The 15387-nt window shown below is 46.2% G+C and overlaps 1 protein-coding gene across 2 annotated transcripts in view; it reads right to left on the bottom strand.

Moving 5' to 3' along the window:
- The window catches only part of SLC11A2 (solute carrier family 11 member 2), a 319640-nt gene that overhangs the window by 272555 nt on the left and 31698 nt on the right, over positions 1-15387 (bottom strand). For both annotated transcript variants that reach the window (XM_030198289.1, XM_030198288.1), the window contains exon 2: positions 7579-7662. In XM_030198289.1, the coding sequence (XP_030054149.1) occupies positions 7579-7612 (34 nt within the window). In that variant the 5' untranslated portion in view covers positions 7613-7662. The remainder of the gene's footprint in view (positions 1-7578; positions 7663-15387) is intronic.

Genomic DNA, 15387 nt, shown 5'->3' with positions numbered 1-15387 from the left:
ACAAATATCCTTGAATGTCTAGACCCAAAGCCCAGAGAATACCCAGCAGATTGATCATGGACAGACTTTGACACGCTCTCACCAAAAGAAATCTCATACTGGTTAGGAAAATACGCAAAATCGCAATGCAAATTAAACATCTGCCCTAACAGTCTAATAAGATCCACGCCCAAACAATTCAAAACAGACCTCACGAACCACATAAATTACAGGCTCCAAAATGGACTCTTTCCCAAGGACAAAGGAAACATACTACTCGCTCCGTTACCAAAAGATGCTAAGAAAAACACAATGGACCTAACCAACTATCGACCAGTAGCATCCATCCCACTCATGACCAAGCTCATGGAAGGCATAGTGACGAAACAATTGACTGAATACCTACATAGACACTCAATTTTGCACGAGTCCCAATCAGGATTTCGGACGAATCACAGCACCGAAACTGTACTAGTGTCCGCAATGAACGCAAACAAGCAATTGCGACTGGTAACAACATCCTCCTCCTGCAATTCGACATGTCCAGTGCCTTTGACATGGTTAACCATGATATACTAATACAAATACTAGAATACTTCGGAGTAGGAGGCCCTGTTCTCAAACGGTTCAAAGGATTCCTAACCACAAGATCATACCAAGTAACAATGAATGAGGACAGATCACTACCATGGATACCTGAGTGTGGAATCCCCCAGGGATCCCCTCTCTCACCAACATTATTCAACCTAATGATGATACCTCTAGCCAAGCTACTAGCTAATCAAAACCTCAACCCCTACATTTATGCAGATGACGTCACAATTTAAATTCCATTCAAACATGATCTAAGTGAAATCACCAACGAGATCAATCAAAGCCTCCAAATAATGCACACCTGGGCAGATGCATTCCAACTAAAACTTAACGCAGAAAAAACACAATGCCTTGTACTCACCTCACAACATAGCACAAAAATCTTCAACACCATAACCACATCATACTGTTCCCTTCCGGTCTCACAAAACCTGAAAATTCTTGTAGTCACCATTGATCGAAACCTCACTCTCGACACCCACGCGAAAAACACGACCAAAAAGAAGTTCTTCACCATGTGGAAACTTAAAAGAGTAAAACCTTTCTTCCCGAGATACATCTTCCGTACCCTGGTACAGTCAATGGTAATAAGTCATCTGGATTACTGCAATGCACTGTACGCCGGGTGCAAAGAACAGACAATCAAAAAACTCCAAACTGCCCAGAATACAGCCGCCAGACTCATATTTGGAAAACCTAAATATGAAAGTGCAAAACCACTAAGAGAGAAACTTCACTGGCTTCCACTGAAGGAACGCATTGCGTTCAAGATCTGCACAACTGTACACAAAATCATTCATGCAGATGCCCCAATCTACATGCTAAACCTCGTGGACCTACCGCCCAGAAATGCTGCAAGATCATCTCGCAAATTTCTTAACCTGCACTACCCCGGCTGCAAAGGACTGAAGTACAAACTGATGCATGCCACTACCTTCTCGTACATGAGCACGCAATTATGGAATGCATTACCCACAGACTTGAAAGCAATCAACGAAACAACTATCTTTCGAAAATTGCTGAAAACATTCCTCTTCAACAAGGCCTACAATGAGCACCCACAACCTCATTAACTCACCTCACCAACCCTCTCAACTATGAAAGCTTACCTTATACAGCTATCCAATTCACTCCCTCCCTTCTTCCCTCTTCCCTTTCTTGATCACTACACACTACTAACTGTATCTGATATCCTGATATGACAATGTCAACAAATCTATGTAAGCCACATTGAGCCTGCAAATAGGTGGGGGAATGTAGGATACAAATGCAATAAATAAATAAATGCTAGAGCCTGGGTGGAAAATAAGAACATAAGTATTGCCATACCGGGACAGACCGAAGTGGTAAATCCAGGCCACAAGTACCTGGCAAGATCCTAAAAAAAGTACAATACATTTTATGCTGCTTATCCTAGAAATAAGCAGTGGATTTTGTCCAAGTCCATTTTAGTAAGTGTCTATGGACTTTTCCTTTAGGAAGCCATCCAAACCTTTTTTAAACCCCGCTAACCACCTTTTCCACGTTCTCTGGATGTGAATTCCAGAGTTTAATTACACATTTGAGTGAAGAAAATTTTTCTCCGATTTGTTTTAAATTTACTACTTTGTAGCTTCATTGTCTGCCCCCTAGTCCTAGTATTTTTGGAAAGAGCAAACAAGTGGTTCATGTCTACCCATTCCACTCACTATTTTATAGACCTCTATCATATCTCCCCTCAGCTGTCTTTTCTCCAAGCTGAAGAGCCCTAGCTGCTTCAGCCTTTCCTCATAGGGAAGTCATCCCATCCTCTTTACCATTTTCATCGCCCTTCTCTGCACCTTTTCTAATTTCACTATATCTTTTTTTAGATGTTAGGTTAGTATACAATAGGATAGTCAGAAGAAGGAATTGTTCAGACAGACAATCAGGTTGCAATGTATTACTTCAACAAGCAGGGGGGTACCGGATCCCGCCCTCTGTGTCAGGAGGCTGTCCAGATGTGGCATTGGGCTCACCTGCATGGCATGTTCCTTCAAGCCACTTATTTGGCGGGTGCAAACAACTCTGGCCGACAGGCTGAGCAGAATAATGCAACCACACGAGTGGTCTCTTCACATGGGCATGGCCTGCAAGATCTTCCGAGCATGGGGCACCCCTTTAGTGGATCTTTTTGACACTCAGCTGAACCACAAAGTCCCTCACTTCTGTTCCAGGCTTCAGACCCGCAGCAGACTAGCGTCAGATGCCTTCCTCCTCAGTTGGGGGACAATTCTGTATATGTATCCTCCTATACTTCTAGTGGGGAAAACATTGTTGAAACTCAAACAAGACCGCGGAACTATGATTTTGATTGCGCCGTATTGGTCGCAGCAGACTTGGTTCCCTCTTCTTCTGGAGTTATCCTCTGAAGAGCCGTGGAGATTGGTTTGTTTTCCGACCCTCATCACTCAGTACGAGGGTCGCTTCTACATCCCAACCTCCAGTCTCTGTCTCTCACAGCTTGGTTGTTGAGAGCCTAGAATTCGCTTCCTTGGGCCTTTCGGAGGGTGTCTCCCAGGTCTTTCTGGATCCAGGAAAGATTCCACTGAGGTGTTATTCTTTTAATGGAGGAGGTTTGCCATCTGGTGTGAGAGACAGGGACCTAGATCCTCTTACTTGTCCTACACAGACCCTGTTTGAATACCCTCTACATTTGTCAGAGTCTGATCTGAAGACCACCTCTGTAATTGTTCATCTTAGTGTAATTAGTGCTTATCATCAACGTGTAGAAGGTAAGCCTATCTCTGGACAGCCTTTAGTTGTTTGCTTCATGAGAAGTTTACTTTTGTCAAAGCCCCCTGTCAACCCTCCACCAGTGTCATGGGATCTCAATGTCGTTCTCACCCAGCTGATGTCGGCTTCTTTTGAGCCACTGAAGTCCTGCCATTGAAGTATTCAGTTTGGAAGGTTGTTTTTTTGGTGGCTGTTACTTCAGCTCATAGGGTCAGTGAGCTTCAGGCCTTAGTAGTGGATGCACCTTATACTAAGTTTAATCATAACAGAGTAGTCCTCCACATGCATAGTAAATTCCTGCTGAAGGTGGTGTCGGAGTTCCATCTGAACCAGTCGATTGTCTTGCCAGCATTCTTTCCCTGACCTCATGCCCATCGTGGCAAAAGCAGCTTACACACCTTGGACTGCAAGAGAGCAAGGGAATTGTGAGACTAAAAGATACTGCAAACCGCTATGTAGATAATGATGAAGAAAAAGCAAATTTGCTAAATGGGTACTTTTTGTTCTGTTTTCACAGAAGAAAATCCTGGAGAAGGACCGCAATTGACTGGCAAAAGTACAAATGAGAATGGAGTGGATATAGCACCGTTCACGGAAGAGAGTGTGTATGAACAACTTGGGGGATCCACCCCAGGATATTGAGGGAGCTCAGAGAAGTTCTGGCGGGTCCTCTTAAAGATTTGTTTAATAAATCCTTGCAGACGGGAGAGGTTCCGAGGGATTGGAGAACGGCGGATGTGGTCCCTCTTCACAAAAGTGGTGATAGGGAAGAAGCTGGAAACTACAGGCTGGTAAGCCTCACTTCGTTTATTGGAAAAGTAATGGAAGTGATGCTGAAGGAAAGGATAGTGAATTTCCTGGAAGACAATAAGTTGCAAGATCCGAGACAACATTGTTTTACCAAAGGGAAATCGTTCCAAACTAATCTCATTGAATTCTTTGATTGGGTGACCGGAGAATTGAATCAGGGACGTTCTATAGACGTAAATAGCAGTAGTACTCCCTGCCCATCTTCAAATCTCTGCTTAAAGCCCACCTCTTCAATGTCGCTTTCGGCAACCAACCTCTACACCTCTACCCAGGAAAGCTAGACTGCCCCAACTTGACATTTCGTTCTTTAGATTGTAAGCTCCTTTGAGCAGGGACCGTCCTTCTTGGTTTATTTTGTACAGCGCTGCGTAACCCTAGTAGCGCTCTAGAAATGTTAAGTAGTAGTAGTAGTAATTTCAGCAAAGCTTTTGACATGGTTCCCCACAGGAGGCTCTTAAATAAACTGGACAGGCTGAAGATAGGACCCGAAGTGGTGAACTGGATTAGGAACTGGTTGACGGACAGACGCCAGAGGGTGGTGGTTAATGGAATTCGCTCGGATGAAGGAAAGGTGAGTAGTGGAGTGCCTCAGGGATCGGTGCTGGGGCCGATTCTGTTCAATATATTTGTGAGTGACATTGCCGAAGGGTTAGAATGTAAAGTTTGCCTATTTGCGGATGATACTAAGATTTGTAACAGAGTGGACACCCGGGAGGAAGTGGAAAACATGAGAAAGGATCTGAGGAAGCTAGAAGAATGGTCTAAGGTTTGGCAATTAAAATTCAATGCGAAGAAATGCAAAGTGATGCACTTAGGGAGTAGAAATCCAAGGAAGATGTATGTGTTAGGCGGGGAGAGTCTGATTGGCACGGACGGGGAGAGGGATCTTGGGGTGATAGTATCTGAGGACCTGAAGGCGACGAAACAGTGCGACAAGGCGGTGGCCGTAGCTAGAAGATTGCTAGGCTGTATAATTTGCAAGGCTGTGACATTGTCTTCAGTGCCTTGAGCAGGACAGTTGATGTGACAGTTCGTTTGGACAGGCAGTTCTGCAGAGTTTGTTTGGGGTCTAGAGTCCAAATCCACCCTCCTATGCCCATTTTGTTCTGTTCCAGGCTGCACTCTCACTCAGATTGTATATAGTTTCAGGTTAATTACTTTTTTGCCCTCGCTGTTGCAAGGTCCAGTTGACCATTGGTTGTTTTTGGTGAGCCTGGTAGCAAGGGATTCTCACATATGAGAATTAAAGGCCTGCTTGTCGTTGGAGAAAGTGAAGATACTTAACTATAGCAGGTATTCTCCGAGGACAGTAGGCCTTATGTTCTCACATACTCTCCCACCTTCTCTTAGAATTGTCTCCTTTTTTTTCTTATGCTTTGTTTCAATCATTTTTATTAGGAATAGAAAAGTACCAAGAACATACCATAACATACAATTAGTCAACAATATACATTAGACACCAAGAATCTTTTCCCAAGCCCCCTGTATATACCCCTAAAACAGTACTACTAGCGAGAGAGAGAACTAATTTCTTATGCTTTTTATTGTACTGCTGGTCCTGTGCTCTCGTGGCAGGTGAAAAGGCACTTGGGCATGCGAGGTGGAGCACGTCTCGTGCTGAAAAAAACTGTTTTCAGCTTGTTACAAGCTCCGGACCGGGAACACAGATCTGCGTATCCCACGTATGAGAATATAAGGCCTGCTCTTCTTGGAGAATATGTGCTACACCTAAGTATCTTCACTATATCCGCATTCTCGTACTCACTACATAGTGCATATATTCCCAAGGAAGATGTTTCTCTCTCTTTTATGAATGGAAACTGCTCTCCATGGCCCAGAGCAAGATCCTCTCCTTTTCTCCTCTTTACTAGTCTTTCCTTCCACTGCCTATCTGCTGGAAGCTGGTGATCATCTTCCTCAGTTGAACTCCCATTGGCTGGTGTCCATGAAACATTTTATTATAGGGTTGTGTTCATAGACGATACTGGCTTATTCATAGGTAGTACTGGCTTTGCTGTGTCATGGGCTGTAGACCGGTGAAAGAAAGTGCAGGGCCTCACTGACACTTTGATTGGCCCAGACCTTAGAGACAGAGTGGCCTGAACTTACTGTCTCGGCATCTGTTGTTGCACAGGGCCAGTATTTGGATATGAAAAGTACATTTATTGGGTCTCTTCCTAGAGAGATGGCTGGAACATTTCTTTTAGTTCACTAGATACTTCTTCTGAGGCCTAGTTCAGAGGCTTCAATTCAATTTTCCTTTATAGGCTCACAACTTTGGAACTCACTACCCAAAGACCTGAAATGCACAGAAACTACCTACAATTCAGAAAAAAACCTGAAAACACATCTTTTCAAGAAGTCTTTCCTCCCTGGATCTGCCTAATCCCACACCAACATACATCACGAAAAGTTCAGAAATGGAAAACAATATTAACCTCTCTCACAACAATATTAACCTCTCCACAACAAAGAAAATGTTCCACTCAATGTGGAAACTTAAACGCGTAAAACCTTTCTTCCCGAGGGAAATATTCCGTAACCTAATATAATCAATGGTACTAAGGCATGCAGACTATTGCAACGGAATTTATATGGGATGTAAAGAACAACTCACAAAGAAACTCCAGACCGCTCAAAACACAGCAGCCAGGCTGATATTTGGTAAAACCAGATTCAAAAGTGCCAAACCCCTCCGAGAAAAACTGCATTGGCTCCCAATCAAAGGTATTACCTTCAAAATCTGCTCCCTGGTCCACAAAATTATCTACGGCAAAGTCCCAGGCTACATGACAGACCTCATAGATCTATCAACCAGAAACACAACCAGATCACGAACATACCTAAACCTCCACTACCCAAACTGCAAAGGACTCAAATACAAAGCAACCTACGCATCCAGCTTCTCCTATATAAGCACACAACTATGGAACTCACTGCCAAAAGCTGTGAAAACAACCTACGACCATCTAAACTTCAGGAAATCACTAAAAACCAACCTGTTCAAAAAGGCATACCCTACCGACCCAACATAAAAGCCTACACTCTGCAACACAACAAAACCAAAGCTCGTAATGGACACTATATAACCTCTCCTCTCTTCGATCCCCATTGTACTTTAACCTTAATCGACCACAACATCACCATGTATTTGTTTCTCTATCGGACTTGGCGAACGTCTTTACGGTACTATGTAAGTCACATTGAGCCTGCAAATAGGTGGGAAAATGTGGGATACAAATGTAACAAATAAATAAATATGCTAATATATAAGCGTTTATTGTACTTCTGTATTATGTACTAGACTTCTACAAATCTAAATTTTGTAACCGCCTTTTTTATAGCAATATGTAAGCCACATTGAACCTGCCATACGGTGGGAAAATGTGGGATACAAATGCAATAAATAAATAAACAAACAAACAAACAAACAAACATTACCATCCACTGTTATCTGCTGCTGAACCTGCGCCATGTTGGAAGTTGCTGGAGTTGGTCCAAGGTCTTGACAGTAGACTACGTCAACTGTGGATAGAAAACAAGAAATCTCAGTGCAAGCAAACACAAGATCTTAGTAGCAGGATTGGATACGCAGATAACTGGATTTTTGCAGACTGCCAGATATATTCTGTAGTTCCACAAATCCCATTCCATATCACACAAGTCCAAATATGATCTTTGTAGTTTTTAGCATGCACGCATACATCATCTTTTGATTATGCCCACTGTGAGACAGACACATGAGGAGGACATTTTAAAAAGGGATATAGACGATTAACCGTGGAATTAGGCAGAGTATGGGAAAATTAGGTTCTTACCTTGGTAATTTTCTTTCCTTTAGTCATAGCAGATGAAGCCATTACGTATGGGTTATGTCCATCAACCAGCAGGGGAGATAGAGAGCACTCAAACTTTCACAGTGCCCTCTTGGCCAGCTAGCTCCACTGCCTCTTCAGTATTTGAAGCTTCCAAAGCAGTATGGCATACCGCAATGGGAATCACAAGAGCTTTCCTCACAGCGAACGATGGCCCATCACAAGGGCATGAACTCATAAAGGAGGGAATGCACATCCTCCTGGAGGGAATAAACTCATCCTCCTTATTGTATAAGTGGAGGGGGAACACCCGCGCCTCCTGGAGGGAATCACACATCCTCCCAACACACTGGAGGGAATAAACTCATCCTCCTATTTATAGAACTGGAGGGGAACACACGCGCCTCCTGGAGAGAATCAACACATCCTCCAAAAAAACATGCTGGAGGGAATGAACACATCCTCCTAAATTTAAACTGAACATGAATCCTGAAGATTGTTTTCCAACTTTCTCCCAAGGAAGGAACTTCAGGAAATTAGAACAGAACCTGAAAAACAGATTCACAGCATACAGACAATCATACAGGGAGGGCTCATGGCTTCATCTGCTATGACTAAAGGAAAGAAAATTACCAAGGTAAGAACCTAATTTTCCCTTCCTTGTCATCAAGCAGATGAAGCCATTACGTATGGGATGTAACAAAGCAATCCCTAGATAGGGTGGGAACAAGCCACACCACGCGCTAGCACTTGTGCACCAAAACGCGCATCCCTCCTGGCAGCCACATCCAGCCTGTAATGTCGGGCAAAGGAGAGCTTAGAAGCCCATGTTGCTGCACTGCATATCTCTTGAAGAGAGAGTGCTCCAGTTTCAGCCCAAGAGGAAGAAATCGCTCTAGTAGAATGTGCCTTAAAGGCTACAGGCGGAACCCTGCCGGCCAGCACATAAGCTGAAAAGATAGTTTCTTTGAGCCAGCGGGCAATAGTGGCTTTAGACGCTGGAGACCCTCTGCAAGAACCGGACAGCAAAACAAACAGATGATCAGAAGTCCTGAAAGAGTTAGTAACTCGCAGATACTGCAGCAGAGTCCTGCGCACATCCAAAAGGTACAGCTGCCCAAAAGATTCTGGAAACTCTTCCTCTGAAAAAGAGGGCAAGAAAATAGGCTGGTTTAGGTGAAAGGCTGACACCACCTTAGGCATAAAGGAAGGCACGGTCCGACCCGTGACTCCGGACTCTGAAAATTGCAGAAATGGGTCTCTACAGGACAGCGCCTGGAGCTCTGACACCCGTCTCGCCGAGGTAATGGCCACCAGAAAAACGGCCTTCAGTGTCAAATCTTTCTCCGATGCTCGCCGAAGCGGCTCAAAAGGAGATGCCTGCAGGGTTTTCAAAACTAGCCCCAGGTTCCAAGCTGGACAGGGTGCTCGCACTGGAGGTCGGAGCCGAAGCACCCCTCTAAGAAACCGTGCCACATCTGGGTGAGCAGCCAAAGACACGCCTTCCACCTTACCACGAAGGGAGGCCAACGCTGCCACCTGCACCCGCAGGGAATTATAGGCCAAGCCTTTTTGTACACCTTCCTGCAAAAAGTCCAGAATCGGCGAGACAGGAGCCCGCATTGGAGCAATGGCTCTGGAAGCACACCAAGACTCAAACAGGCACCAAATCCTGGCGTAAGCCACGGAAGTGGACCGCTTGCGGGCTTGCAGGAGAGTGGAAATAACTTTATTGGAATAACCTTTATCCCTCAATTGCGCCCTCTCAATAGCCATGCTGTAAGACCAAAGCGGCTGGCGTCCTCCATGGCTACCGGTCCCTGAGTCAACAGGTTCGGTACCAGAGGTAAGGGCAGAGGAGCCTCCAGGAGCATCTGTCGGAGGTCTGCATGCCAAGGTCTCCTTGGCCAATCCGGGGCGATGAGGACCACTTCTCCTGGGTGCAGCCGAATCTGCAAGAGCAGGCGCCCTATCAAGGGCCATGGGGGAAACACATAAAGTAGACCCGGAGGCCAGGGTTGAGCCAAGGCATCCAACCCCGCCGAGCGAGGATCTCTCCGTCTGCTGAAGAAGCACGGGACTTTGGTATTGGCACTTGTCGCCATTAGATCCATCACGGGCTTGCTCCATTTGGCACAGATCTGCAGGAAAACTTCGTCTGCCAGATTCCATTCTGCTGGATCGATCTGATGCCTGCTCAGATAATCGGCCTGCACATTGCTCTGACCTGCAATATGAGCTGCCGACAGACACTGAAGATGCAGCTCGGCCCAGTGGCAAATCAGTTCGGCCTGCGCGGCTAGTGCTCTGCACCTTGTTCCGCCTTGTCGATTTATATAGGCCACCGTTGTCGTGTTGTCCGACATCACTCTGACAGCCAATCCTTCCAGGGTCACTTGAAAGGCCAGAAGCGCCTGAAACACCGCTTTCAACTCCAGGCGGTTGATGGACCACTCCGACTCCTCGGGTGTCCATAGACCCTGGGCATGCTTCCCCTTGCACTGTGCGCCCCAGCCCTTCAGGCTGGCATCTGTTACCACCAGGCACCAAACGGGGAGCGTCAGCGGCATTCCTCGCCGCAGCATGCTGTCCGAGAGCCACCACTCCATGCTGAGTCAGGCCGCAGGGAGCCAAGTAAGTCTGCATTGGTAATCCTAAGAAAAAGGAGACCATCTCCAGAGTAGGGAATACTGTAGAGGTCTCAGGTGCGCTCTCGCCCAGGGTACCACTTCCATCGTGGCTGTCATCGATCCCAGCAGCTGGACAATGTCCCAAGCTCGCGGGCGGGGCATCCTCAGGAGCAAACGGACTTGATTCTGAAGCTTGCACCGCCTTAGCTCGGGTAGGAACACATAGCCCGAGACTGTGTCGAACCTGGCCCCCAAAAACTCTAGAGATTGTGAAGGGGACAGGTGACTTTTGGCCATATTGACGACCCAGCCTAGAGATTGCAGTACTGGGACCACTCTGGCTGTAGCTTGTAAGCTCTCTGTTGCAGAGTCTGCTCTGATGAGCCAGTCGTCTAGGTACGGGTGAACCCTGATACCTTCTCGCCTGAGAAAAGCAGCTACTACCACCATTACCTTCGAAAAGGTTCGGGGAGCTGTGGCGAGGCCAAAAGGCAAGGCCCTGAACTGGAAATGTTTTCCCAACACCGCAAACCTCAGAAACTTCTGGTGCGGGGGCCAAATCGGTATGTGCAAGTAAGCTTCTTTCAGGTCCAGAGACGTGAGAAACTCTCCTGGCTGTACCGCCGCAATGACGGAGCGCAGGGATTCCATGTGGAAATGCCGCACTCTCAGTGACTTGTTCACTTCTTTTAAGTCCAGAATAGGGCGAAAGGACCCACCTTTTCGCGGCACCACAAAGTAGATGGAGTATCGGCCGCAGCCTTGCTCGGCGGGAGGCACCGGGGTCACTGCCCCTAACTGAATCAGACCTTGTAAAGTCTCCTCCACCGCCGCCCGTTTGACGGCAGAACCGCATCGGGACTCCACAAACACGTCTCTTACTGGGGCGTTGAATTCTATTCTGTATCCATCTCTGATCAGGTCCAGAACCCACTGATCTGAGGAAATCTTGGCCCACTCCTCGACAAAGAGGGAAAGCCATCCTCCGATGACAGGCATCGAGGAGAGGGCCGGCGCACCATCATTAAGAGGGTCGCCCCTGAACTCCTGGTCTTGAGCCACCGGCTGTGGGACGCTTGTCCAAGCGAAAGGAGTTCCTCTGCTGACCACAGGCACGTGAAGTGAACCCAGCAGAACGCCCCGGGCGGTACCTTCTAGCTTCACGGAAGCGAGGTCTGTAAGAGGAGTGGACCGCCTGGCCCTTAGAGGAAGGCCTCTGCCTATCTTCGGGCAAGCGCTGGGGTTTTGGATCACCCAGGCCTTTCACAATTTTCTCCAACTCCTCACCAAATAGGAGAAGTCCTTGAAAAGGCAACTTCACCAACCTTTGCTTAGAGGCCATGTCCACTGCCCAGTGTCGTAGCCACAGACGACGGCGAGCTGCCACTGCTACTGCCATTTGTTTAGCCGAAGCTCTGACAAGGTCATAAAGGGCATCAGCCAGAAAGGACAAGGCCACCTCCATCCGCGGAGCCACATCCAAGAAGGGCTCCGCTCCATCTCCGGGCTGAGTCACTGCCTGTTGCAGCCAAGCTAGGCAGGCTCTAACAGCATAACAGCTGCATGCAGACGCCCGAACAGTGAGACCTGCAATTTCAAAGGACCGTTTCAATGCTGTTTCCAGCCTAAGGTCTTGAGCATCCTTCAGGGCAACACCTCCTTCAACAGGGAGGGTAGTTCTCTTTGTCACCGCAGTGACTAGGGCATCCACTGTAGGCATCTGAAAAAGAGCCATATGTCCCTCACGCAGAGGGTATAACTGCCCCATAGACCTGGAAACTCTCAAAGGTCCCTGGGGGTCAGCCCACTGAGCCGAAACAACCTCTAGGATGGAGTCATGCAAAGGGAAGGCCCGAGCAGCCTTCTTGGTACTAGCCATCCTGGGATTACCCGAGGAGGCCATGCCACTGTCAGGATCTTCAATCGAGAGGGCCTGCAGGGTATCTGAAATAAGCGCTGGCAGCTCATCACGGTGGAAAATCCTCACCGCGGAGGGATCATCCAGATCCTGTGGTAAATCCGCACCTGACTCTGGTTCCTCAGACCAAGAACGTCTGTCAGAGTTCTCCGAATCCTCACACCCCGACCACGGGGGGGAAAAAGGTGCACCACAATCTGAAGGGGAATTAACCCTTCTGCGCTTATCTTTAGGCCAAGCATCCGGGAAAAAAGCCTCACTGGGCAGTCCCAGGCCAGAATCCATCGGGGGGGCAATCAGAGGAGCCTCAGGCGACCCTTGAGGAAGGGCTCTTTTCATCATGTATGCTTTATGCAGCAAAAGCACAAAATCCGGGGAGAAAATCTCACCCTGGGCACCCAAATCCTGTCCGGTGCTAGCCACTCCTGAAATAACCTCATCTCGAGGTGCCCCACCCGGCTCAGGTCTCTCCGTGTCCACGGAGGCCGCGCCATGTGGTGTAAGCAAAATGGCGCCCGCTGCCAGCTCAGAGCGGGAAGAAACATCGCTCGCCATGCTCGGGCCGGCTCCTACGCCAGTACAGCACGATTTACAGAGCCCTGCTGCTGATTTGCGCTTGCCACAAGTGGAACAGCCCTTTACATTGTCCGCAGCCATCGCCGAAAAACGGCGGTAAAATCCAAGATGGCGGATTCGCGCCAAAATCGCCCCGATCGCGGGCCCACCCCGGAGGAGTTGGAAAACACTCTTACCTCTAAGGATCTAGTGTACAACTACAATCCTGCTGAAAATCAGGTCAAAAACCTCTGTTCCAGCGTCTCTGTGTTTAAAAACGCGACGCGACTTTTTTTTTTTTTTTTTTTTTTTTAAGCTGTGAGGAAAGCAGAGGTATTGAAGACTCCGGAGGCTCAGATGAGTGGGAAAGGCAGGGAAAGGGCGAACCTATATGCCTGCATCCACTGTTGGTGGGTAAGGACAGGGAAAGCAAGGCAATATGTCCACATCCACAGAGGTATGGGTAAGGCAGGGAAAGGGCTAACCTATGTGCCTTTAAAGTGAGGCTGCTATAGCCTCCAACACCCCGGTTAACAACTGGCAAGCCAGGAACCACCTCCCGGCAGATTTTTCTGGAGCTCAAACAAGCTGCAGCCACCCTGCTAGGGGAGATAGAGAATACTGAAGAGGCAGTGGAGCTAGCTGGCCAAGAGGGCACTGTGAAAGTTTGAGTGCTCTCTATCTCCCCTGCTGGTTGATGGACATAACCCATACGTAATGGCTTCATCTGCTTGATGACAAGGAATGGGTTTGAAAAAAAGAAACCTTCTCACCCCCAGCAGCTAAATTTAGATGTCTATTTCATTATGCAGCTAGATTTTACTATGGTTGGGAAAAGCTGAGGTCCCAGGGTGGGGTTAGATCAAGGAAGCATGTGTGTACTTTCCCTTTCTAAATTTTTGCTTTTAACACATATACCAGCCATTGTTGAAGGTTGCTCAAAACACTGCCCCAAATGTAACATAGCACAATAGTTTTGAGCAACCTTCAACAATCATGCATTTAGCATGTGACACATACATGCATACACATATACACACACATATATATATATATTTTTTTTTCACATATTTTTAAATACGTTTTCAAGGTTTTATGTTATTTTGAAACCCATTCATATGTATTAACTGTAAAAGTATATACTTTGGAATATTTAGTACTACAACATTGGTTCCATTTTTTATGCCATATCATATTAACAATTTTTTTGTTTACAGATATGCATGTTTTCTTTGTTCCTCATCATTAGAAGTACATGTATACTGCCCACAGTTGATGTTGTTGTACTATTTTTTCGCTTCCTTTTTATATAAAAATTTTTAAAAAAATTTTAACAAATGTGCTAACCATGTCACTGTGTTCATTTATAGCTTTCCCGTTTTAAAAAAAAAAAATTCTTAAAGTTTATATATGATATTGATGTGTCATCAATTCTTATCGCTCTGCGCATTTTAAGATTTTAAGTCTTCATATGCAACACCACATCTGTTTTCGTTTTATCTATGTTCTTAATTTTGCTAATTTATGTTTCCTTTTCAGAACATTTCATGCATTTTTGTATTTACAATTTTATTTGATGCTTTTGCTCAATTATAATCAATGCTTTTATATGTCTTTTATGTTAATATATCTATAATACTCTTTTACGATTATTGTTGTTCACAATTCATAGTTTATGTTTTATATTTGGCTTTGTAGACTCCTGAAGAAGGCGCTACGGCGCCGAAACACAGCTGTGTTGATCAACCTGTTACAATAAATATTATACTTTTTTCAAATATACATCTCCCCTATTGATTGGAAAGAGCCTATTTTCCCCCACTCTTCTCCTTTTCTCTCTATATTGTTTCGTGGGGATTAAGTGCACCTCCACACTTCGTGTGGCTTCCTTTTTTAGGAAACATTTTGACACAAATGTAAAGGGACCAGACACGGTCCATGTTTCAGCGTATGGCCTACATCAGGGTCACATGAATAATTCGTTGCCTTTCAGTGGTTGTCAAACCGAAGGTCTATAATGCAATTAGGCAGATCGGTAGTCACTCACAAATAAACTACTACTGACAGACTTTGTGGGGTCTGCTCATTTACAGGCACAATAGATATTTGCCCAGCCTGACTTCCCTGGATCTGACAAAGCCCATCACCGACCACAGGATCTCCATATGAAAATACAAAACTTGGAGGAAGGCATTGACCCTCTTCAGATCCAGGATGGGTCTGTAGAGCTACCTTTCTTAAGAACTATGAAACAGATGGAGTAGTGATCCCACCCCACTTCCTGGCAAGGGACCGGCTCCACAGCAGAGAGGTGCATGGGGACAGAAATCTT

The sequence above is a fragment of the Microcaecilia unicolor genome, chromosome 3 (assembly GCF_901765095.1).
Source record: "Microcaecilia unicolor chromosome 3, aMicUni1.1, whole genome shotgun sequence".
In the NCBI taxonomy this organism is placed as follows: domain Eukaryota; kingdom Metazoa; phylum Chordata; class Amphibia; order Gymnophiona; family Siphonopidae; genus Microcaecilia; species Microcaecilia unicolor.
Note: the sequence above shows the minus strand (reverse complement) of the source record. Positions and strands in the feature narration are given on the sequence as shown.